Source organism: Gastrolobium bilobum, unplaced genomic scaffold, assembly GCF_033153095.1.
Source record: "Gastrolobium bilobum isolate Gb01-03AN ecotype WA unplaced genomic scaffold, APGP_CSIRO_Gbil_v1 utg9368, whole genome shotgun sequence".
NCBI lineage: Eukaryota > Viridiplantae > Streptophyta > Magnoliopsida > Fabales > Fabaceae > Gastrolobium > Gastrolobium bilobum.
In genome coordinates, this window is record NW_026898673.1 from 165,931 (window position 1) to 191,188 (window position 25,258).

The 25,258-nt window shown below is 33.1% G+C and overlaps 2 protein-coding genes across 2 annotated transcripts; both read right to left on the minus strand.

The window, feature by feature from the left end:
- Positions 1-516: 516 nt before the first annotated feature.
- On the minus strand, positions 517-3,476 carry LOC133318226 (uncharacterized). The gene is made up of 6 exons (XM_061520218.1): positions 3,191-3,476; positions 2,776-2,931; positions 1,723-1,803; positions 1,503-1,628; positions 1,266-1,349; positions 517-846 (listed from the first exon to the last, which is right to left on the minus strand). Exons 1-6 carry the CDS (start codon positions 3,288-3,290, stop codon positions 749-751), a joined length of 645 nt encoding a protein of 214 aa, XP_061376202.1. The 5' UTR covers positions 3,291-3,476; the 3' UTR covers positions 517-748.
- An 11,108-nt stretch (positions 3,477-14,584) lies between these two features.
- Positions 14,585-16,126, minus strand: LOC133318206 (uncharacterized). Its single transcript, XM_061520199.1, has 2 exons — positions 15,849-16,126; positions 14,585-15,170 (listed from the first exon to the last, which is right to left on the minus strand). Exons 1-2 carry the CDS (start codon positions 16,055-16,057, stop codon positions 14,888-14,890), a joined length of 492 nt encoding a protein of 163 aa, XP_061376183.1. The 5' UTR covers positions 16,058-16,126; the 3' UTR covers positions 14,585-14,887.
- Positions 16,127-25,258: the final 9,132 nt, after the last annotated feature.

A 25,258-nucleotide genomic window follows, 5' to 3' on the forward strand; every position in this document is an offset into this window, starting at 1 on the left:
TTTCTTTCCTTTCTCTCTTTTTTATTTCGATCGAGTATGCTTGATTGTGTCGATTCCAACAAGACGAACTTACTTAAACATAACTACTCAACTAAGCTGTTTTAAGTAATTGGGTCATGTTATGAACATTATTGGGTCATAGCTGTTGTCCAACACACAGGAAGCACTCAGGTAGCCATGACTAATAGCTGTTGTCCAATTTTTTTATTGGGGAATCGACCAAACTTTTCCTGTACGCTTGCAGAGTTTTTTTTGACTCACCATATGCATATACAGGGAAAACAAGTTTTTGTTGAACAACTTGCTTCAATAGTTCAATTTCCCCACCTTTAGAGCCGTTTACACTAAAGTAACTACAAACCAGTGCATTCATATGCATTGCATTGCTAGATGCAACCCTTCTCACTGTTGGGTATGATTATACTTCACATTCAAATAACAATTCTAGCTGGCGGAATACAGACAAAACATAAAGTTAGAGGACACGAAGATAAAAATCCTCAATCATCAATTTTATTGTCTGTGATCGTAGAGAAAAACACTACAAAAGTATATTTTCTGGAAAAATTTGTAAACAGAAAAGAAATACCAAGACAAAAAACACATGAAAGTCGTACGTCATAAGCCATAATCTCTTTTCTGTACCATATAATGACTCAATTGTAATGCGATGGAACTCTCTGCTGCCTTGTTCATATTGACTAGGAACATCCAGTGCACCAAAACAAAACCATATAATTAGATACTGCTAAAACCATGCACCAATGTCCTCCTGCAACTGTATACTGGCAACGAATATAATCTGCATAAGCAGCCAAAGGGAGCTTCCTCGTAGAATCAAGCTAGCTGAGAATCCACAAAAAATAGAAGGGATTACTGCATGGATAAGGTTCAATAAAATTTTATAGCCTGTCATAAAACACACAGACAATGTACAATAAATAGCTTAACGGTCTTAAGAATAAACTGAGCTGGTTGATTTTATAATAACAATTGGATCATATTTCTGTCAAGAGAGTCAGAAACGAGAGTTTGATTATCCAAGAGTCTAATACTGAAGCACCAAGGTAAGTTTATGTTTTTCTGAATCATGGTTCAGTTTCTCTTGGGAGTTGAAGAACATTTAGAAAGAAAAATATATAAGCAAGGATCAAATAAAGGCCAAGTTATGCAACTTTTATTGTTTATCTTTTGAATGAGAAAAAAATTAGAAAAACCCAAATGCAGACCTAATCATCCAGTTATGGCCTCACACTCATTCTTACCATTCTCATCTGATGTCGGTGGTGCAGCTGTGGATGAATTCGTCATTGATATTCCAAGATTGGAGCAATCCAAACCAAGAGCACCTTTTAAGACAAATTTGAAATCTCAAGTTATTATCAATTAATTGAGCAGAATGAGAGCAGAGTAAACAATTTTTTCCCCTTCAAAACCAATGATAAAATGTATGACTCCCCTAAACCAATGGATTTAACTATTATTGAGGTTTATACTCTTACATTCTCTGAAGCAAGGTAAGGCAGTGGCATTGAGAAGATTGTAATAGCCAGCATCACACTTGCAACTATAAGAAAACAAGGATGTCATATTGCACGAGCCACCTCCACAATCAACCCAGTGGCAAGCTACATGAACACATGACCAAAATGCTATATAACATATCAATAAAAGAGGGAAAAAATGAAACCAGAGATGCCAATAGCTATATCTGTCAATTACCATCAAATACTGACTCATTGGCTTTTCTTGTTTTTTGTTGAACAGGAGCATGTGCTTGGGAGCAAGAGGAGTTTAGAGTACCTACAAAGGGGATCATGCAACTCTTTCAGCATCTGTCAAAATAAAAATACTTTTAATAGTCATCAAGAAAATTCAAGAACTGTTCTAATCAGTCACAATTCAAAGCTTAAAATATGTCAAAAAAATTATTAATTAAATTGATAAAGCTCAAGACCACTCTTTTTGTTCATTAGTAAGATACACTGTTTCACTTGGCACTTGCTAAAGGTTAAAAAAACTACACTTAAAAACAATCTTGCCACAAGCATCACATTGCCGGTTTCTTGAGTAATTTGTACTGATCACAAATTTGAAATCATTATCTTAATTCTTTAGTATCTGTTTAAGCAGCATGCTGCAATTCTGCTCTTTGACTTAACGCTCTCAGTTGATTCCTTCTGAATGCAAATTAAAATGTTGGACATATCATTAAAAAACAGTAGTAATACTCTAGTTTACAACTTATAATGAGACTACAATGTGTTGAAAACTTCAGATTTATTATCTTTAAAGTTATGCAATGGTTTGGAGCTTTATACCATGACTTAATTCTTTGCTTTCATATTATTTTAACATCTTAGTCCAATGAACAAACTTTGACAAGATTTATATACGTGAAGAAAATCTCTACCCTTCAAGCAAGAAATGCATTTTAGTTTGTAAAGTTTTCGTCCAGTTATCTTTCTATCCACCTTTGTTTCAAGTTAATTGCTTTAGAACTTGTGTGATTTAGACACTTCCACATAGTAACATACTAAATACTTTTACTAATAACAGAGACTTTTTCGACCACATGCAGCCAAAAAGAGTCAGAAAAATAAAAAAAATAAAAACCGTATTAACTTGGGAACTGGAATCACCATCTTTCCTTTGTTAGTACACAACTGAAATCAAACATTCTACCAACAATGCAGTGTTAAGATGAAATCAAACAGAGAACAACAAAGTAAAAGCGAATACATAACTTCTTTTTGGGCGGGAGAGAGTTCTTACAATTGGGAATAATGCAAGGAAGAAACTTCAAACCCTCATCATGAGCAGAAAGAGGTTGCTTCCAACCTGGATTGCAATCGCATTCAAAGAAAAAAGTGCTATTCTTAGAAGGGTTGCAAATTCCCTTTCCACATTCCACTTCTTTGCAGACGTTCTCTGAACTCAACTCAAGTTTAAAACAAACAGGAAGTCAAAAGCAAATTGAGAAATCTAAAGAAACAAGATCATTCAAAGGAAAAAAAAAAAAAAAAGAACTTGAGAAGACCCAGGATAAAAAAAGTCACTCAACCTCAAGCCAGTAAATCAAAACTGACAAACACAGAATCCCAATAAAGAAATCTAATAAAAACACATGACAGACGATTAGGGAAAGAAAAGAAAAAGTGGCTACAAGGGAAGGATCACATTCACAAACCATAGATTGGAGAGAGCATAGGAGATAGGAAATCACTTGTAGCTGAAAGAGTATGCAGAAAAAGAAATGCAAGAAAAGCTGTGACACTTGCAGAGGCCATCTCTAACGGTCAGAGAGAGAGAGAGAGAGAGAGATGTCACAAAGAAACGAAGACGAAAGGGTCAGGTTTGGGGCACGAATTCTTAGCTAAGCACGATCTAGTAGTTGGGTACATGCATGGGACAAGTTTGAAAAGAAGGAATTGTTTGAACCTAGGAATTTTTATGGTTAAACATGGGCACGGTGGGTCGTTACTAGACTCGAGAGTCTTTGAAGCATCTTCTGCATTAAATTCTTCTAGTTTATGTTTGGGCCGTATCAAATTATCAATTAAAGTTCTCCACAAAGTGTCATGAGTCATGAGTAAAGTGATGCCGTGGCGTGGGCAACCAGCCATTCTGATAGATGTGAGGATGTCATGTGTCATGTTTTAAAACGTTGATTGCGGTCTTTTGTCAAACACGTAAAAATCCAATCTAAGAAGTACATTCCCAATCAATATATTGCTGTATTTGGATTTTAATTTTTGTTTAAATTTATATTAGCGGTTAACTTCTGATATGCTTAAGGCTTGGTGCATATGGAAAAAATAATGACATGAGATTAGGGAAAAATATGATAGGATAACAGGAGTGAATGAGTAGAAATAATAAAATATTAACTTCATAAGTTAATAATGTATTCGCTCAGAATTGTTTAAATTTGATCGGGTTTTAAAATTGACCTTCCGAACAAGGATCGTGTTTTGCAATAAGCACCAGCATCTTTTGAACCTTTGGGATCGTTTTCAGGGAATTTTTAATTATTTCAAATTTCTTATTTTTACAGGATCAGTAATTTTGTTATTTGACTTTTCGACTTTTCGTAACTTATTTAAAAGCATTGTAAACTCTAGTTTTTTGTTGTTGTTATTTTTGGTTAAATAAAGATATTATTGAGAGCTGTGGTGCAACTACTCTGAATCTTGGTTTGTTTGTTTTATCCGATTCGCACACGCTTGGATATTATTTAATATTTTGTTTTGTATTTTTGATAACATTAATATGTTATTTTATTAGTAAAATTTTGTTATACCATCCTTAGTGAAGATATGATATTAATAAATAAATTAAATTTATAACAAAAGTTTACATTTTACATTTTATTTATATATAATTTTTAATTTAACTTATTAAAAAATCAAATTATTTTAATTTTAAATGAAATATATTAAAATATATAACGTAACTTAATTTTTTAAAAATATTAAAGGAGCGTTATTCTTACCATCTAAAAGTTTTACAACCTCTTACAATCTATTTTTTTACCATCGATTTTCGTCAATCCAACAATTATGATTTATTGGGTCATATTTATTAATTAATTATTAATATCCAATAAATTATAACTGTTAGATTGACGGAAATCAATGATGAAAAATAGGTTGTAAGAGGTTCTAAAACTTTTAGGTTGTAAGAATAATGCTCCTCTAAAAAATTATATATTCAAAAAATAAGATTTTAAAAGTAAATTTTAAATTAAATGTCAATAATTAGATACATAACATGACAAAACTAATTTAAATAATATTAACATAAAAAAATGCATGGGTATACACTTATATTTAAAACTTGACCAACTTAGAACCAATACTGGTTACACAAGATCAAGTTACAAGTTTTGTTGTATTATATCTGTTAGACACTTACTTAACAAAACTACTAAACTGAGCTATTTTAAGTAATTCGGTCAAGTGATGCATACTCAATAATTTTTTTTTAAAATTTGTTTTGAAAATATTTTTTTGACTTATTTATATATTAATACATATTTTAAATTATTGAAAAATGTTAAAATATATTAAAATGCGTAAATAACTTAGTTTTTTCAATAATTAAGTACGTACATGACAAAAAATAAATTGAGCAATATTAGTTATGTTAAGCACATTACATGCACTATTTTTTCTCAAGCAAGAATGTCATGATGATCATAGCTAGTTGGAGGCGATGGTAATAGTGGTGGTGGTGAAGATTGGTGATTGTGATAATAATAATGGATAGTTGTTAATGACAGTAGTGGTGGATGGTGGCAATGACTCGTGACTAGATATAATGGTGGTGACTTACGACCTATGTTGCATCGATTCTTCAAAAAATTTAAAGTATCGTGTTTGATACTTCTCGACACTTTGATATTCTCCGACATTTATAATATTTGAAATTTCATTGTATATCATGAAAAATTGATCGATGTTTTACAAAATTGATATAATAAAAAAAAAATTGATACTGAACAAACCTCACTGGAATATATAAGAAATTTTTAATTTAAAACTATAATAGTAAATATTCACATCTTATGTTTCTTTGTAAAATTAATTGGTGTTATAAATTTAGTTTTATTTTTTTATTAAATTATTGAATATTAAATATAACACACATTACATAAATTAAAAATATTATTTAATATCAAAACATGTCGTAACATATCGAAATCTAATGTATTTTTAGAATTAATATGTTAGAGAATCGTATCTATCATGTTCCAGGTATCAATAATATCATTGTAACATAGCATATGGCGAGTGGTAGAGATTGACTCTTAAGTTTCCAATGAAGTTCTAAGGAGAAGATCGTATGATTATATTCCATGGGTATAATATCCAACTTTTAGGGGATGTTTGGTAGGAGGTGAAATTTTTTTTTTCTAGGAAAATAGGGTGAGAAAAATTATTTGCCTATATTTAGTAGGAGGTGAAGTAGAAATATGGTTAGGAAATTTTATTTCCATCATTTGCTTTTCTATGTAAAATAATTGGGGAAGATAACCATTGAAATGGTGAAATTGTTTTTTTCCCATGTGGTGAGAAAATTAACACACAACATCAGTAAAATTAACTCAACATTTTCAAAAAAAAATTGACCTACCAAACACTTTTTAGTAATTTACTAAAAAAAAAAAAATTCTCCTCTACCCAGCACCCCTTTAGGTTGATCTTGACACCGTCCAGAATACTTGTTTAGGATAAGAGCAATAGTCTATTTTATCATAGTACACTACTTGTGTACTGTCTACCAAATGAGCTTTAAGAGCTTGTTTGGTATTTTTTTTAATTAGTTAAAAGTATTTTTGAGCTAAAGTTAAAATTAAAAACTTAAAAAATAAAGTTAATAATTATATGAGATAGGATATTGTGACAACCAAGTAAAGTTACAACCAATATTACTACCAATCAATCTCACCGTTAGATTGGTAATAGCGATCCCACGGTCCTCATTGGTCTCTTAAATACTAAATAGCCCCTCTCTATTCTCTTCTCTCTCTCTTCTCTTCTCTTCTCTCTCACTATACACTCTGCCGTTGCCGCCACTGCCCATAGCCTCTGTCCCGACGGCGTTGCCTGCCTCCGTCGCGCCGCCGCCTTCCTCCGTCGCGCAGCCGCCGCTGCATCCAGCGAAGAGCTTGAATATTATCGCGGTTTAAGATTCGAGATTCGATTTACTAGATTCGAGCTCTTGCGTGTGTGTCTGTCTCTTCTTTTCCAAAAATTTAAAAATTGTGAATAATATAAAGAAGCTATCTATTCACTTTTTTACTCATCTCTCTAATTTTTAAAAATTTGATACACAATGATTTAAAGATTTATCTCTCCATTCACTGTGTCTGCAACATCTTTAAGATGGATCTGTCAATGAGTGATGAAGCGAGTTAAGTTAAAAGAGAAGAAAAACCCTCCATTTCCAAAAAGCAAAGGCAGAAAGATACAACGATGTATATGGAGAGTGGTTCCGTATTTAAAAGGAGTGCTTTAGAGTTGAAGGGTAGGCTTTGTTTGTTCAAAATGCAGCGGCGGCGGCGCGACGGAGGCAGGTGGCGCCGTTGGGACAGAGGCTATGGGCAGCGGCGGGCGGCAGAGTGTATAGTGAGAGAGAGAAGGGGAGAGAGAAACGAATAAAGAGGGGCTATTTAAGAGATCAATGAGGACCGTGGGATCACTACTACCAATCTAACGGTGAGATTGATTGATAGTAACATTGGTTGTAACTTTACTTGGTTGTCACAATATCCTATCCCTAATTATATAAAATTTTAAGTTTAAAATTTATTTTAAAGCTCATTTAATTATTTATCTAATGAGTATAACTCAATTGACGACACAAGCTGAGTAAGTGGGGAGAGAACCTCGATTTATTCTCACCAAATGCATATTTAAGGAGAGACGAAGAGTTTTAATTGTGACTAAACCTCGACTTTGGATTAGTTTTTTAACTGATTTAAAAAGTTAAAGTTTGTGAGGATATCTGAGGGTCGACTTGCCTCAAAGAAGTAATTAGGATCGGTTAATTTTTTGTTATTCATTATAAAAAAAAGCTATTTTATGATAAGAGTTTTTATAAAAATATATTTAACTAAGCTTTTTTAAAGAAAAGAGAGGCTAAAATTTCAACATTTATGTCATATCTTGAGAATAAAAAATAAATATAAAAAGAATTGTATTCTTTAAAATCTAACTATACTTGAATTAGTAAAGTTTGAAATAAATTTTATATACTGAAAAGTTTCAAATAAAAAAAAATACTCTTTAAATATTGCAGTCTAATAATGTGTTAATATATATGGTTTCAATAAATGATTATGATAAATTTTTAAAAATATTTCAAATTATTATTTTCATTTTTTAAATTTTTTTAATATTAATTTATATTATTATTTAATTATGTGTTTCTGTGTAATTAAAATAGTTTAAGGATGATTTTTACCAAAAAGAAAAAATTAGTTAGGGATGATAAAAAGTAAAAAACTGTACAAATAAAAACATCTCTTTCAATAATTTAAGAACACAAGACTTCATGTTCCAAGTGATATTTATTTAAAAAAAAACTCTTTAATAAATCAAAATTAAAGTATTTTATCGATATAAAACCCAAGACCAACAAAAGAGAAATACAATTTGGGGACTTGTGGACATGTCGAGTTTGGACTCTAGTAGGTTTTTGAAAGCCCTTGGTTCATGAAGCCCATCCCCGGGCTTTTTGACCCTTTTGCCCCTCATTAAATAATTAATAATCAATTTGCCCCTCCCCAGAACTATCCACCATCCTGCTCCCATTTAGTCGATTAAGATGCACTTTTAATCGACTAAATGGGCAAAACTCAGAAATCATGAAACGCGAATTTTAGTCGACTAAAAACTCACCTTAATCGACTACATTCGTTGCACTTTTAGTCGACTAAGCCCATTATTTAGTCGACTAAATATCGCGGAAAACCCTATATCCAGACCTTTCTCGGTCTCATTTGCATTATATTCAAAATCAAAACTCCTCTTTCTCTTTTTTGTCAGCTGTGATCCTTCCAATCACCCTTCCATTTCATCCCACCACCTCTAAGGAATAGTAATTGTGAAATCATTGTCATTTTCCTTTATTTCTCAATTGTTTCCCCCAAATCCGAACCCAAAACCCTAAAATCCGATTCCTACCCCCAAAATTCGTGTGAAAGATGAGCTCAAGTCTAAACATATATATTACCATGATTTACTATGATGGAAAGCCTTATGAAGGCCCCAACAATGTTCAATTTGAAGGAAAAACGAAAATGTTGAAAATCAAACGGGGCACTACGTACAATGAGCTGAAGGGGAGGATTCACCAAAAATTGGGGCTACACGGCAGCCATGGCGTTCAACGGATGATCGCCAGGGTAGAGTCTACAGTTGGTAAGGATGCTATATTCTACATTGGTAATGATATATGAGACGATGAAGATGTGGACTGTGTCATAGATGCATTTGTGGACCGAAAATTTCAAAACTTTATTGAGATATATGTTGAAATAGACTGTGGTCAATCTTCATCTGCACCTGTGCATGGAAGAAGTCAAAGTCAAGAAGACAGAGTGGTCGGTTTATCTGCACCTGCACCTGTCTTAAGTCAGATAACACTGAGGGAAATAGACGAGGATGAGGATGAGCATGACGAGGATATGGACAGTGAAGACGATGGTGAACCCGAGAGTGTTATTCCGCTGGGTGACACCTCAGATACGGACGTAGAGGGAAATTTTGACGCTGATACTAGTTCAGGAAACTTGAGTTACCAGGTTATGCCACCACTCCGTGTTGACCCTGTTAGCAGTGGTAAGATTGTAAATTAAAGTTTTAATTTTGCATATATATATATATTTGTGTTTTCTTTCGTACTGACGGATAAGTTTAAATTTGGACGTAGGTTCTGAGATTGAGCCATTTTGGAACGACAACCCACACTATTCCTTCATTAATTGGTCTCACCCTAATGATGAGACAGAGATATTGTATGGCGACGATGACATCCACGGTGGCTGGCATTTAGGGGATCCATTATATTTGTACCAGGAGTTTCGAACTAAATCTGAAATGCAACATGCAGTCAAATTATATTGTATGAAGTCTCATCGTACTGCTGTGGTGGCAAAAAGTGATGACCATATATTTGTGATGAAGTGTCGACACCATAATGATGGTTGTCCCTGGTACGTGCGGGCTATGTTGCCGAAGAATGGAAATAGTTGGGTTGTTAGTAAGTGGGGTAAAAAACACACCTGCCTAAACCAAGGCCTTACTCGGGACCAAGTCCCAACCCACAAGCAGTCAAACTAGATGTAGCACCTGCAAGCAAATTGGTCACAATAAACGTACATGTCCTATGAGGATTAGACAAAGTTGAACCAATGTTGTGCATGTATTTAAGGTCTTTTGTAAGAGTTCATGTAATTCTGTTGTGAATTTTGATGTTACTTTGTGTTACTGTATAACTCATTATGTTATTTGACTTTTCATTTCTAAGTCCATTATCTAACATTGGTCCATATTGATAGATTGAAACTAATAACCAATGCTAATATTACCAAAAAATGAATTCACCAAGTTTCGGGGAGCGTAAACAAACGGTTTCAAGCAATACGTAACCAATCGCACACGAATCCTGTACAATACAATTTTGTACCTGAAAGTGTGTTCCCCAAGTCATTATATACGTGTACATTAGTATTCGATCGATTCCGTGCCAAAAAAATGCGTGCAAAATAGAATGGGGTGTCAAAACCAGTTATTTAGTCGAGCAACCTGTGCTGGTTTAGTCGACTACACAGTTTAGTCGACTAAACCAGTACAGGTTGCTCGACTAAATAACTGGTTTTGACACCCCATTCTGTTTAGCACGCATTTTTTTGGCACCAAACCGATCGAATATCAATGTACACGCATATAATGACTTGGGGAACACACTTTCAGGTACAAAATTGTATTGTGGCGGTTATAAACCATGAATGTACATGTATTGCATAAATCTTGGTTTAGGGTACCCGAAACTTATGTTCTTCATTTAACTCTCTTATGAGCACCTGTTCTGAATTTCATTGGACATTTTAGACCCGTTGGACTGTGATTAGACACAAATTGAAAACAAGAATGTAAAATTTCCATGTTCCTTCATTTGGTAAACAAGAAAAATGACATAATTACGTAAACGGTTCACAACATGATGGGAACATTAAATAGTTCAGCTCATAACCATAATATTACATAAACTACAAATGTCAAATATGAAGACCGAAGTCAATTACATAACAACACACTACAAACGTAAATAAAAAACACAAACCCTAAATCTAATCCTCCTCATCCTCTGACGCCGTCTCCTCGTCATCCTCGTCTGACACATCAGTCCCCTGTCCTGCAACATCTTCAACCTGCTGTTTTCCTCGTCCAAGCTCTAGATGAGCAAGCCTATCTTCAACACCCTTGAACCGTCCCTGTATATGTCTAAATCTTTCATTCCCTTTCTGCACGTGACTCTTCCTCCATTTTTTGTGTTTCAGCGCCATTTTTCCTATTTTCTTTAGCGTGGCATTTATGCCCTTCATGACATCACGCAATGAAAACCCACCCTCAGGCTCAGCTATCTCCTGCTGGTCACCCGCATCATCATCGTCATCATCATCCTCCACCTCGGGCTCAACCATGTCTACAACTGGAGCAACATCAGGAACCTCAACATCAGTCGCACCTGTGAACTGCCACACTCCTGTTTGGGGGTTCTTTGTCATCTTGCACTGCTCCAGTAGACGTTTTCCAAACTTATGATTATACCCTGTGGTCTTCTTCAAGGTCACATTACCCATGGGAACATCAAAATGCTCCAATATCCTCTGAACAAGACAAGCAAATGGAAGTACACACTTGTGTTTGGCCTTATACATCATCCAACAGATGTAGTGCCTCCAGTTCACTGAAGTACCATGTCGGATAGCCCACATGATGGAAATGTCATGCTCCAACACCCTGGAATGATTGAACGCTCACGGAAACAGAATGTGGGTGATGACATAGTGTAGTATGCGGGATTCCACAGTAAGCAACCCCACCGTATAGGCAATGTGTTGCCCACGGACTCTTCTCTGCTCCTGCACTGCATCACCTCGTGTATATCCTGGAAGTATGGTCCCGCTGTCTGCGTCATATTCCACAGTCTGCGCAGAATCAAAGTCATACCCCTGTAACTCTAACCATACCGGAGCCGTCATGATGATCTCCACCCCGCAGACCCTAGACCTCAGCTCACCCTGTACGTAGCTGAGGTTATGGTAGAAGGCCCGTACATGCAGCTCAGAATATGAACATGACAGTTCAGCCAAGGTCCTAAGATGTGATTCCTCCAACCACCTCACAATGTTAAAACCTTCTTGTTCAAAAAAAGCTGTATCAAGTGATTTGGCCCCACATATCGGTCGGTTAACAAAGTCACGGACAAATGATTCATGAACCACGGGGTCATTCTCGAACAAGTATCCGAATGGGAGGTCGACAGGAGCGGCCTCTTCCTCTTGTGGCCTTGACGAAGACGGACAGTCTTGTCGTAGCTTCTGTCGTAGCTTCTATTGTCTCTCATTTTCAGTGCTAGACGATCTTCTACGACCATCCATGGGAACAACGGTACCTACAATGCAAGTGGAAACAATATCAATGAACAATAACAATATCAAAAAATTTAAAATTCAATATAAAAAACAAAACCTAATCCTAAAATAAAACAGAAAACAAACCCTATACCTAACCCTAAAATAGAAACCCAATCCAAAACAGCACCCCAAACCCTAACCCTAACCCTAAAACAGAAACCCTAACCCTAAGCCTAACCCTAACCCTAGCACATCACAAAAAACCATTCCTAGCCCCTAACATAAAAACATCAACCCTAACACTACAACCCAAACAAAACAGCAACATAAATCCTAACCCTAACCCTAAACCTAAACATCAACCCTAACCCTCACCCTCACAACAAACTTAACACCCTACCCCTAACCTAAATCCACAAAACCGCAAACAAAATTCAAATGCATGGAGAAAACAAAAAAAATAACCTAAACCTAAAACCAAATGCAAGTCAGAATACGTTACCTAAATGTCGATTTCGCAAGTGTGAACCAAGGATGCTTCAATCACCCCTTCAAGGGTTAAGATTCGGACTTGGTTGGAGAGAGGGGACGGAATGGAGCAATTTAGTCGATTAGGATTTGAAAATAACCCCCTTTGCGAAATGTGGGGGTTTTTAAAAATCCTGATCTGCGATATTTAGTCGACTAAATAATGGGCTTAGTCGACTAAAAGTGCAACGAATGTAGTCGATTAAGGTGAGTTTTTAGTCGACTAAAATTCGCGTTTCATGATTTCTGAGTTTTGCCCATTTAGTCGATTAAAAGTGCATCTTAATCGACTAAATGGGGGCAGGATAGTGAATAGTTCTGGGGGAGGGACAAATTGGTTATTAATTATTTAACGAGGGACAAAAGGGTCAAGAAGCCCCATCGCCGCATACAACATGGTTAATATTTCTTGATTATTTTTTCTGCTTTATCTTTCAATAACTAATTTTTGTTCGGAATATAAAAGTAAAAATTTAATCAGTTCTTGATAGTTTTTAAGATTGGCTAATAATTAAATTTCTCTATCTATACTGCCGCCGCTCCACGACCACCACAATGGCTTAACGAGAGTTTTGCACAAATCATAATAATTAAAGAGTTTACATGTGTCTCTTTAAAGTATATGTGAAGGAATAAAAATAATATTTAGTTATATAAAAAGTATTTGTTATTCAACTTAATTATTTAAAGAAAAAAATATTATTCATTTTTTAATACTTAAAATTTTTATTTCACTATATATTTGTAATAGAGTTTATTATTATATTTGTTACATATTACAGTTAGCCAATAATAGATAACCAACTGAATTTAGTAACACTCCCCAAAAAGAAACATGCTCTGAGTTCAACAGAATTGATGTTTAGCATAATTCTGGGCTAGTAAATAATTTCAATTTTTTTGGTAGGTTAATATCAAAATATGAGAAATATTACTCCCTTGGAAACCACCAAATCTTTAGGGGGGCGTTTGGTTGCTGGAAAATATTCAGAATGCTAGATATCTAATTAGTGGGAATAAGAGAAAGCTACATTTGGTTCAAGTTGTTTCGTGATTTAGGTGCCAAAATGTGAATCATAGGAAACTCACTTGCATAGGTATCTCTCCTCAGAAAGCATGCCAAATTTCTCCTTCGCGTAGATGGTATTATCAAAAATCACGAGATAAGCTCACAGTACATACAAAGGCAAAGACGAGTGTGCCCTTTCACAAAGGCAAATGATACGGATAAATGGTAGCAATCCTGTTTTGTCATTTTTTAAAACAGGAATATTTTTGTAATTGTGACTTATTTTTCCATATATATTTTACCTCAAATCAAACATAGACTTTATAAATCTTACTTAATTTACCTAGTAAATTTTTTTCCTACCAAACAACTTTTTTTTACATTTTCCTACCAAACTCATTTCTCAACCATTTCCCTACTAATCACATTTTCCTATGATTCATAAAAATTTCTCCTCAACCAAATGCCCCCAGGAGCGTTTGATTTGGGTTTTTCTAGAAGTTAGCCATGCATCTCACTGTGTTTTTTTTTTTTACTTCTTTGTTTGGTTGAAGTTTTTGAAAAATTTAGCCATACATCCGTTTTGCACAGACGTTTACATTTGTGTGAAAAATTGAGAAAAGAACACTATTCAAAAATACCTCTTGTAAGATGGTATTTCAAGTTGCCTAGACTAATAGGAGAAAGAGGGTCATTTTGCTGCCAAAAATACCATCTGCTATTAGGCAACAATGTTTGCTACAAGGATTATTTCGTAATTTGAAGTTATTTTTTCATCAATTTTTTACTTCCAATCAAACATAGACTCAGTGAATTTAACCCAATATTTCTGGTAAAATTTTGACCAACTAAATAACTTTTTTTTAATTTTTCAATCAAACTCATTTTCTCATCAAATTTTTAGTAATTGTATTCTCTGTTAAAAAAATTTTATCCTCTGATCAAACTTCCGTAAGAGAGCAATAAGTCAATAAGATCCTAGGCAATCATAATAAGAAATTTGCTCAAATGAATGGGTTGCTAGCTACTTTCATATTTTTCTCTTTTCTACCAGGCAGCACCCTGATTATAATATATCACTGATGTACAAAACTAGAAGAAGAAGAAATCTTTTGAGACCCCCATTCTCCATGGCTTATTATTCTTGATGAAGTGAAAAAAGACGGTACCTTTTGCATACCCTTCGACAAGTAAATATATCAGGGCACAACTGGGGTTCGACAACAGGGACAATGGGGATGGTCTGCAAGCCAGGGGAGAAGACATGCTGAATGGTACTTATGGGAGCAATTGAGGTTCATAACTTGCTGCTCTTGCTGGAAATCTTCTAGGCAAACAGCACAAACTTTTCTCTCTTTCTTAAACCTGTTGGGCCGTAATATTAACCATGAGCAGTCTAATAACTTCCGACCTAAACATGCATCCTTAATCTTGAAGGTTCTTTGGCTTATTTTTCCATCCTTTTTTTTACTGTCACTTGACCTGCATCAAGAAAGATACTTATTCATTAGCAGAGCAATAGTTCTTGAATTTTTTATGATATTTTTTCTTGTTATTACATACAAAAACCTTTTCAGTTATTTATAAATAATTAGAAAGCAAAATTGATCAAGCCTCGTGTTCAGATATCTATGATTGTCCTGAATTTCAAAGAATATCACGTGCATATAGACAACATATATATTTTATTTGGATAGTGGAGATATGTGATTTGTCTATAGTGATACCGTATCAATGGACCGTATTAATTATATCTAGCCAGCTTAGATGTTAAGCATCTGATTGACAACATTGATGGAGTGTGCAGAATGACCTCACAAGTGGTGGAAGATGAACCATATTAAATCTTATAAATAAATATGAAGTCATGTGAAGAGAGTGGGGAAAAAAAGTTAATTCCTTAATTAGACATGTGTATATGCATACGGAAATGGTTGAAATTGAAAAAAGCCTAAACAAATGCAGAAACTCCAGTTATGCACAAAAAAAACTATTCATACTTCATCCTGAAAAGCCTAAACAAGAGTTACCAATTCCCTGACTCTCTATTTTCAGTATTCTTTAATCAATGAATCTTCTTCATCTTCATCTTAATTGATGGGGATTGATGTGTACATCCATGTAGATACAGCTTTGAATGGAAGTGGTAAAATATTATACCTGGAGGAGGAAAAGAAGTGTCCAAGCTTCTTCTGCAGGCGTTGCCTAGCCCTGAGAGCAGTTTCATCTAAGGCACTAAGTGAAATCCATGGTGACTCCAATGATTCCCTTAGGTAGGAGTCTCGGTAGGTAGCATGGTGTTCATATCTATGGTGATTCTCTGATCTCTTCCTTGGAGGCAACCCAACACCAGGTAGCCTACCAGCCATTAACTCTATACACTGCCTATTATCAACTCAATTTATGGCTGAGACCCACCAAATAATGCATCCAAGTTTAGATGGTTACGTGGTCTGTTTGATTGATTGTAGTTTACACCTCTTGGTAAATATCTAAAGTTTGAGGGGCCAATTCACTCGTGTTCTGTAGCAGTTCCTAATGATTTCATTTATGTGCTGCTATTCATGTGCATATGACAGCTATGTAAGTCTTGATTATTGGCTTTGGTGGGCATGGGAGTGTCACGTTCTGAGATGTAGCAAATTGGCAAGGAATTTTCACTAATTTGATGCGGGGGTTTACATTCCCACTGGGAGTGGGAGCAGGATTTTTAGTGTCCACGAAACTAACATGTGGTTCTCGAAAAATACACCCAAAAAAAGACACAAATTGTTGTCTGAACTGATGTTGCGTCATAACTGTTCATTGGGAAAGTTATGCCACTGCACTGAATGAATCAAAGCTCAAGTTGCAAAGGTAGTTTGAAAAGTAAAAATAAACGTAGGTGAAATCAATTATTTATTGAGTTCGTTTTTTATACAATAAGTTCAATACGATATAATTTTGAGACGAAAATTATAGTGTTTTTATAATTTTAGTTTATTTTAGAGTTATAATAAATTTTATAATTATAATTTTTTAATATTTCAATCCCAAAACGATATCATTTTGAAAGTAAATACAGATAACTTATCTCCAGTAACTATTTTTCTGTTATTTGTTTGTTCTAAATATGTAAAAAAGTATATAATAACTAGTATGAAGAAGGAGATTTACTTTTTCTTGTTATGAGTTTCATCTCTTGTACGACAAACTTAGCCAAGGTATAAGTTGGAATGAGAAATTTGCATAATGAAATGAAAAATATTAAACTTTGATGCACCGAGCTCCAATACAACACGAAATATAAATACATAAAAATAAGCACTATTATATAAATAAATAAAAAGCACTAAAGCAACTAAGACCCTTGTTATAATAAATGTGTCGATAATTTCTTGGCATGGTACATTCAATCTAAGCTCATTAAATTTATGCAAGAATTTTTACTGAAAGAGATATAATAAAAAGAAATAGGTAGAAATAATTATAGATTTCAAGTAGCTAATTAAGCCAATAAGTATATTTAACCATTAACAACTGACCTATATGTAATTAGCAACTTATGGTTTAGTACTGTTTTGGTGGTCCAACATGTTAGCCAAAAGCTTCGTGCTTTTTAATTCTCTCAAAGGATAGTTATAAAGATAAAAAAATGGAAAGATGTTTGACGTTAAAGCAAATTACCAAACACAAGCAGTTAATATACACAATTCTATGATTTCTCTTTCAGATCACCATTTTTCGTCAACCCTTCTCGCTGGGGCATTTTCTTTGGATGGAATCTATAAAACATTTTATAAGGATGTTACACGATAATATAAACCATTAAAAATACTCTCATCCAATATTTTAAGATTTTAAGTTAAATTAATTCTTTATTTGATATCAGAACTTTAGTAATCACAAGGTCATGAATTCGATTTTCACCGCCCCATATGTGAAATTAAATAAGTATAAGGTAAATATTTTTTTTTTTTGAACCTTTGCAATATTCACGCTTCAAGTTTAAAGGATTTTTGCATGAAGAAGTATATTAGAGAATAATATAAACTATTAAAAAAGTCTTCACCTAATATTGGGTTGAAATGATTATTTACAACAATATTAAACATAATAAAATAACCAATATATAATATAATAATATAATTATCATACAATACAACATTAAATAGATAATCTATGCTAACTGGTCAAGCTGAAGCAGGAATTCTTTTCCCCCAATTGATCTCTCATTGTAAGCAAGAAAGAAAGGAATCTTATGTAAATTGTCTTTTTGTGAACATTTAAGGATAAGCATTGTTTTAAATTATAATCTAGACTCTAGAGGCTATAGCCAATTTTATGTTGAAGCGTTTTAACGGTACGGAGTTTCAATAAATATAATATGGGAAATCATACTCTCATGCAATAGGAGAGTAAACATTTTTCTTATACAAAATTATTTTCCGTGTCAATTAATTTTTCTTTTCTTTTATATTATAAAATATGGGACCCATATTTAATTTGTCTTTACTTTTGTTCTCTCATGTTTTCATGCAACATAAGAAAACATGAACCCATATAATATATTTATGAATAGACGTATAAATGAATCAGATGGACGACTTGCAACTTCACTTAACCTAACTCATTTTAAAAATAATATATGTTTGAGCTCATAAAAAGTATCTTTAGAAAGAGCTTGTTTGCTACGGCGCGGCACACAACTCCTTTTCTAAATATAGAATGAAAAAAGAATGGAGGGGGAATATGAAAAAAAGAGAAATTTATAAATGAAATAAAATTTTATCAAAAATGACAAAGGACCACAAAATAGTGATATGGGCCTGGATGACTATAAAAAAATCCTTTTAAAAATTAGGTTACAAGCCTATTATAGAAGGCTTGACCTCTAAGTATCTAGACCCGACCTGATTTTTTAATATAATATTTTATTATTTTTAATTAAATAATATCTTGTTAGTTTTTGATAAAATAATTAATATCTTGTTATTTTTTAACTTTTCTATTTCGTCGCAATTTCTTAACCCCAAGTTCCTTTGCGCCATTGCTGTTTCTTGTTCCGCCAAATTTCATTATCAAGTTATTCATACGAATGTGCCTTAATTGAACAAGACTTGCTAATTGCAATTCTAATCCTCTTGAAACTGCTGATGAAGGGGAAAAAATCAACAAAATCTAAATCTCTTAATCAAGTTTTAAATCATGTTGCCGAATAATTTATTGTCTTTACCTTTTGGCCTTTGTCGTCATCACTATTTTCGTTTTTGTTGATTAAGATTATGTAATACACGAGTGGGTAAATATAATTTTTATTTTTTAAACGCAATTAAGCATTCTGCATCATTGCCATCATTTTGTTTTTAGTTTTAGCAAGTCAACAACATAGTTAAACTATTAATATTTTGGGTTGTGGTGTAGTTTCAGTTATTGTATATTTTGACTTTTCATCAACTTAAAAGCATACCAAAGAAATAAAATAATCATATTATAATCTATGGGCCTAATTATTTTACATCAGTATACGAATAATAAATTTTACATTAAATATGAATAATTAATTTGCGTACATTAAACAATTATACTTTATTAAAAAATAATAATTAATTAATAAGAATAACTCAATCAATTACAATCATTTTATGGACAAAAAATCAATTGTTAAAATTGTATAATACTAAGTTGTGTTGCTAACATGGCTTTTATTGTGATTTGCGAGACAAATTCTTTAAATACTAAAGTAACTAAAAAATTCTCCCAAAAATTGTTTTTTATTATTAGAATTATGATCCTTTCATTAAATTATATCCTACTTATTACTAAACTTAATCTTTGTTAGTATTAAGCTTCTTAATCTTCATTTGGATATAAAATTCATTTTGTAAAATTTTTTCTTGGGTTTAGTGTTTCTTCAGTCAATGGAGATAAGTTTTTTAGTAAGTCCAAAACGACGTCATTTTGGGATTGAGAAAAATATATTTTTGTAATTCTAATTTTTTCAGAGTTATATTAATTTTTATCTTTATAATTTTTTAATCTTTCAACCTTAAAATGATGTCGTTTTAAGTTTACTGGAGGTAACTTATCTCTATTGAGTAGAAAAGCACAAAACCCTTTTTTTTATATTGACTGTTCCTAAGTTCTCTTGGGCTTAATGATTTTTGAAAGTTTGGATTTCCCTTTTGAACTCTTAACTCGATTATTATCCCCAAATTTAGTCGTGGATCATTTGCTCATGTAGTTCATCCCACACCTATGGACTTCTTCAACTCTAAGTTTTAAACTGCATAAATTTTGAAGATTTATGTTATACAATTTTGAAGAATTTTTTAAGTTGTGTTACCCATTTGACCTATAATCTGAAGACTATTCAATAATTTCACCATAACTTTCGAAAAACTTCAAAATTTCTTTAGACGCATGGAATTTGACAACCTTTTAAGTTTCAAATAAATTTGGTTTCATTTATTTTATCAAGAAATAATTAAATTTTTTTGAATCCCTGCATGAATTTAGGTTTACACAATCAAACCATAAATTTTGAATTCTTTAATCTCATGTTAAAGTAGACAATTTGTCTCATGTCATAAAGAGAAAACATATGGGATCCCTTTTTTGTAAAAAGAAAAAAAAAAGAAGCTAAAGAGACATACCTTTTTGTTTGTGTAGGAGAGGGAATATTTTTTTAACAATATGAAAAAATATTTTTCCATTAAATGTAGGGCTAGTGGTCCCAAATTAAGAGCCCTTGCCTCTAAACTATGGGTCTGTTGTTTACCTTTTAGGTCCAACATGTTCAAAATTCCCTTTAACGAGAAAAATTATTGACCTACATTAATAATAACTATGTTTGCTGGTTACAAAAGTCATTACAATTGGTCTAGTGATAAGTGATTTGGGTAGGTTATATATTAGGTTATCTGTTCATTTTTTATTTATATAAAAAAATGTTTGATTATTACAAATAACAATTTTAATATTTTTAATTTGAGTAATACAAGTAACACCCCTTTTTTAACACGCTTTGTATTATTAGGTGAATATCATGTGGATCATACTAAATAGAGATCAAGTCTAAAAAATTTTAAAAGAGCGCCCGTGTTGCTAAAAATTATATTATATTTTAAAAAACAAAGAAATTTTCATGTAAAAAATTTATAAAAAAGGATTTTTATTTTAAACCATCAAATTTCACATCGGTGTGTATATAAAAAAGAAAGAACATTAAATAGTTTTGCACCAAAAAGCAAAAAATTTTAAGTAGTTCGGTAAAAAAAACCCTTTAAAAAGTTCCTGTACCAAAAATAAATTATAACAGCCTTAACAGGATAGGAATACGAGGCCCTTGTCTACTATATTTTCCATTGAGCCCATTTTGTTTGCTCTTCTGCTTTTGGAGGTCCAGAACCTTAATAATAATAATGAGAATAACAAGGAAGCACTATGTTTTGCGTTCCCCCCTGACACGTAAGATTTTGTTTCGCAAATCTCGAAGTCCAATCCTGCCTAAGAAATATTTGGATTGAAGCACATTAGTTTAATTTGCTCACTAAAGTGTTCAATATAATTTAAGGTGTCACTCTTTCTGAAGTTGTTGTAAATAAGTTATATGCACTAAGTCTAATACGATGTCATTTTAAGACAAAAATTATAGTGTTTTTATAATTTTAATTTATTTCAGGGTTATTATAATTTTTATAATTATAATTATTGAATTTTTCAATCCCAAAATGACATCATTTTGGGAGTAAATGCAGAAACTGCAGAAATATTATTCTGATAATTTAATTATATGATATAAAATTAGACTTATTAAATAATTGTTATTACAATAATATATATGATTGATCGAATGTGATTAAAAAATACATGATTAAATAATCTAAGTGAATTTTAATTTAAAAGTATATATATATATATATATATCTTCTCAAAATAGCAAATCAGTAAGAAGTAGAACTAAGAACATTGAGAGTTTTAACACCACATTTAATGACAGATACACCAACTCAACCGCAACAAAATCTTCTATATACTAATAATGGATTCATGACAATTCAGTCTAAAAGTCAAGTTCTATTTTGGTTGATTGAAGTTTGCAGTCTTTTGAGCAATGAGAGTATGGGCTGTTTCTTTAACATAAATTGCATGACAATGACATAGCAACCTACATGCACATATAGGCCACCAATGTAGTGTAGTTGCGTGGATATATGCAGATGACTGAATCAGTGAATTGTGACAGCCATTAAGCCATGAAGAAAATGAAAGCCATGGAGTCCTATTTCACTGGGCCATCAAGCTTGGTACACTCTGTTCATGGATTGATGGGTCCTGAATAAGACTTATCCGCATGAGCAACAGCGTTCTATAATTTATTTATTTATTTTATTTTTTTTAGCAATCTTGATTTCTATATGCAAATCCGTCATAGCATTCACTAGCATTCATGGACCATAAAATTCAAGTCAATCGTTATATGTGTAAAGATGCAAACACCTTAGTATAGGTGTCATGGTGGATGGTCATGCCTTCGACATCAGTATCACATCAAGTTTTGAAGACTTGCTTGAGCATGTGCCAAGTGAATTATAAATTCCTTTGCACCAACATAATAAGCACGTACAAGTTTTGGTTGCACAAACAAGCTAGCACATACCAAGCCCCACATTGAGACTCAAATCTAAATTATTCACTAACACCAAAATTTTCATTCTAACTTTATATGCAGACACAAACATGTTCACAGGTTTTGAATATATTCAGTGGCGGAGTCTGAAAAACTGGAAAGCTAGTGTCAAAAATCAGCTAATTATGAAAAAAGCTAGTGCCAAAACCAGCAGCTATGGAAGAAACAAATCATTAATAGTCATTGAAGATCAAAAAAAGCTTCTGATTTTGGAAACCAGCCAATATCAAGGCACTTGTTGGTTCCAACGTGGCTACGTCACTGAATATATTTGATATCTCCGTATGAAACTGTATCATATTAGGTTTGTGAGGAGGCAGAAAAATTTTCATTGCATTGCATGAGATAGAACGCCACTTAAAGGGGCCAGAGCAACATGCCTCCTCCAAATTGAAATAAAATAAAATAAATATAGTCACTAGAGGAGGAAATCCAACCATTCAGAATGTACAAAAAAGTATGCATTTTTGTTTTGCTTAGAGTTAACAAGACAATCATGGTTTCTTTGGTTTTACTTCTCCAATTTTTCTCTAAAACTTTGCTATACGGTCAATTTAGGTAACAGGTCTAAACTTCCCCCCTCTCTTTCGAACAAAAAGTTCATCAATGAAGCACATTGCTCGGTAGTTTCTCGTCGTGAAGTATGTGCTGGAAGTAGTACAAGGGACATAAATATAAGCAAAAGTGTTGAAAGGAATTAAAGGATCCATATCAAGTTAAACAATCTCTCACATGCATTTATATAATCCTTTGAAACCCATGTGAACAGCACTAGAACAATTAAGAGATTCTCTAACTCTGTTGTTTCAACGCTTGTATTTTTCCGTGTTTTTGTACTCTTAAGCCTTGTAATAAACAAGCCTCTAATTTGTGTTTTCTTGTGTTTTTGTTTTAAATCAAGCATTACATTTACATGATGAATAACAGAATGTCTTTGAATGTCATGTGGATTGTATTCCACATGTAGAACAGTCAATGGAGAAGATAACTCAAAACTATGGACTCTCCTACTGGCCCCACTCTAATGGATATTCTGCATCAGAGATAAGATGAATTAAATTCTTGAGATTGATGTTCTAAACATATCTTTACATGTCAACTCCAGAAATTTATATCTTTCCTATTATCAGATAATATAAGAACTTTCCAAGAAAATACATTACTCGTATTCTATGATCAAGAGCCTCACTTTATGGTTTTAGGTTGGATTCGTTGAATCATTATTAATGTTTTAACCATAAAAGGACCACCTTCAATAAAAAAACTTAACATGAATCAAATTATTGTGTCTTTGTTTTTGTCTACTCCGTCTTCTTATAAATTATTGAAATGATAATGGATTAAACTGAACAACCCTAGGACCATATTTGCAGCTGTTACTGACATTTTCAATTAGTCATTTGCAAATTAAAAATACTCTGTTAAAACAACGTACAGAATAAGCTATATCTATCAATCAGGGATGGGTTTGGATTGGAAATTAACTTTTCTGATTTCATTTATATATTTTGATTGTTTTCCAATAAATACCTCGGTTATCATTTCTCATTCACAAATTACAAGGATTAAGGAATCAAGTAGAGAATTAGAGAAGGAAATGAGCCAAATCCCAAGGTGGTGTTTCCTCCAACAGAACACCTAGTCAAATTGGGAGCATATAAACGTGCCATGTGACTGCCAACTAATTGTTTATTAGAAGATATCCTTGAAAACAATACAAATCACTAGTCTATCGTGGTTAAGATGGGCCTAGCCCTATTAATTTGATATTCATGTATAAGCAACCACTGGTTTGACAGACTTGGTCCCTTTTGTTTATTTTCCTTTTGTTGGAGAACATTATTTGCATGCAATTCATTGAGCATTAATTATAATTTAATTTATTCATTTACTGCACACATGTCAGTAGCCAACCACTAGTTTTAGGCAAAGTAACAAATAGATGCAGATAATGTCACATCTTTTTACAATAGGATATGGAGTTTCTATTTTTTTTCTATCAAATTATAAATCTGAAAGATCCAAACATTACAGCCTGCAAGAGTACACTTGTTACTCAACAAAGTTTTGACACATGCACAAGTACCTTTAGTATTACTATATTCAGTCATCACCTAAGCTAACCAATCTAGCTATTTAAAAAACTTTAATAATGGTGGTCCCCTCACTCATGAGTACTAGCGTAGTACGAAATTGTAACATAATTTGATTGAACTATTTGAAGTTTCTTGCAGTGCTTGTGAATATTTGGGATTCAATACCATCAGTATAATTCAATTTTTTTTTTTTAAAAAAAAAAAATTGAAATAACTCTAGCAAGCTCCAAGTTCTCCAAGTTTATTAAGCAATCTTGCAGGGAACTGCAAGCGGATTCTGCTCAACATATTGCATAAAAGCAAGCTCTTGAACCCACATAGCCTTTGGTTGTAGGAAGTGTAAAGGTTATATGACTTCTAGCATGGTCTTGGTATCAGGATACAAACCTGGTTAGGGTCAAATGGAAAAAAGTTAACTAAAACAAACACTTGAATACTTAATACACACAACTCTTTTAAGTCTTTACTGCACGGATAGGAGGGCACGTGCACCCTAACTCAATCACCTGTTAGTGGATCCAACAAGGTCTTATTTTCTATAGTTCATGACCCCTACCATGACCCTCCACTGGACACCTTCCCTACACAAATATGAGTATTTTACACGGATGCTGCATGTTCTTGACCTATTTTCACATGGTTTCTGATCCACCCCATCCCATATTAACCGACAACTGAATTCACCACAACACCCTTGGCAGCCACTAAAGAGGGATACTTACCCGTGAGGACAGCATGGGAACTTCAAAATTCTTTTTTCATTTTAGAGGGCAAGGAATCTATAACAGTAGTGCTTCAGATTG

Excerpts from the sequence above, each read along its gene's own strand:
- LOC133318226 (XM_061520218.1), bottom strand. The coding sequence starts at position 3,290 with ATGGCCTCTGCAAGTGTCACAGCTTTTCTTGCATTTCTTTTTCTGCAT. Across the intron at positions 2,932-3,190 it reads TATGCTCTCTCCAATCTATG|AGAACGTCTGCAAAGAAGTG; the intron begins GTTTGTGAATGT and ends AGTTGAGTTCAG. Across the intron at positions 847-1,265 it reads ACCGACATCAGATGAGAATG|CTAGCTTGATTCTACGAGGA; the intron begins GTAAGAATGAGT and ends GTGGATTCTCAG.
- LOC133318206 (XM_061520199.1), bottom strand. The coding sequence starts at position 16,057 with ATGGCTGGTAGGCTACCTGGTGTTGGGTTGCCTCCAAGGAAGAGATCA. Across the intron at positions 15,171-15,848 it reads CACTTCTTTTCCTCCTCCAG|GTCAAGTGACAGTAAAAAAA; the intron begins GTATAATATTTT and ends TTCTTGATGCAG.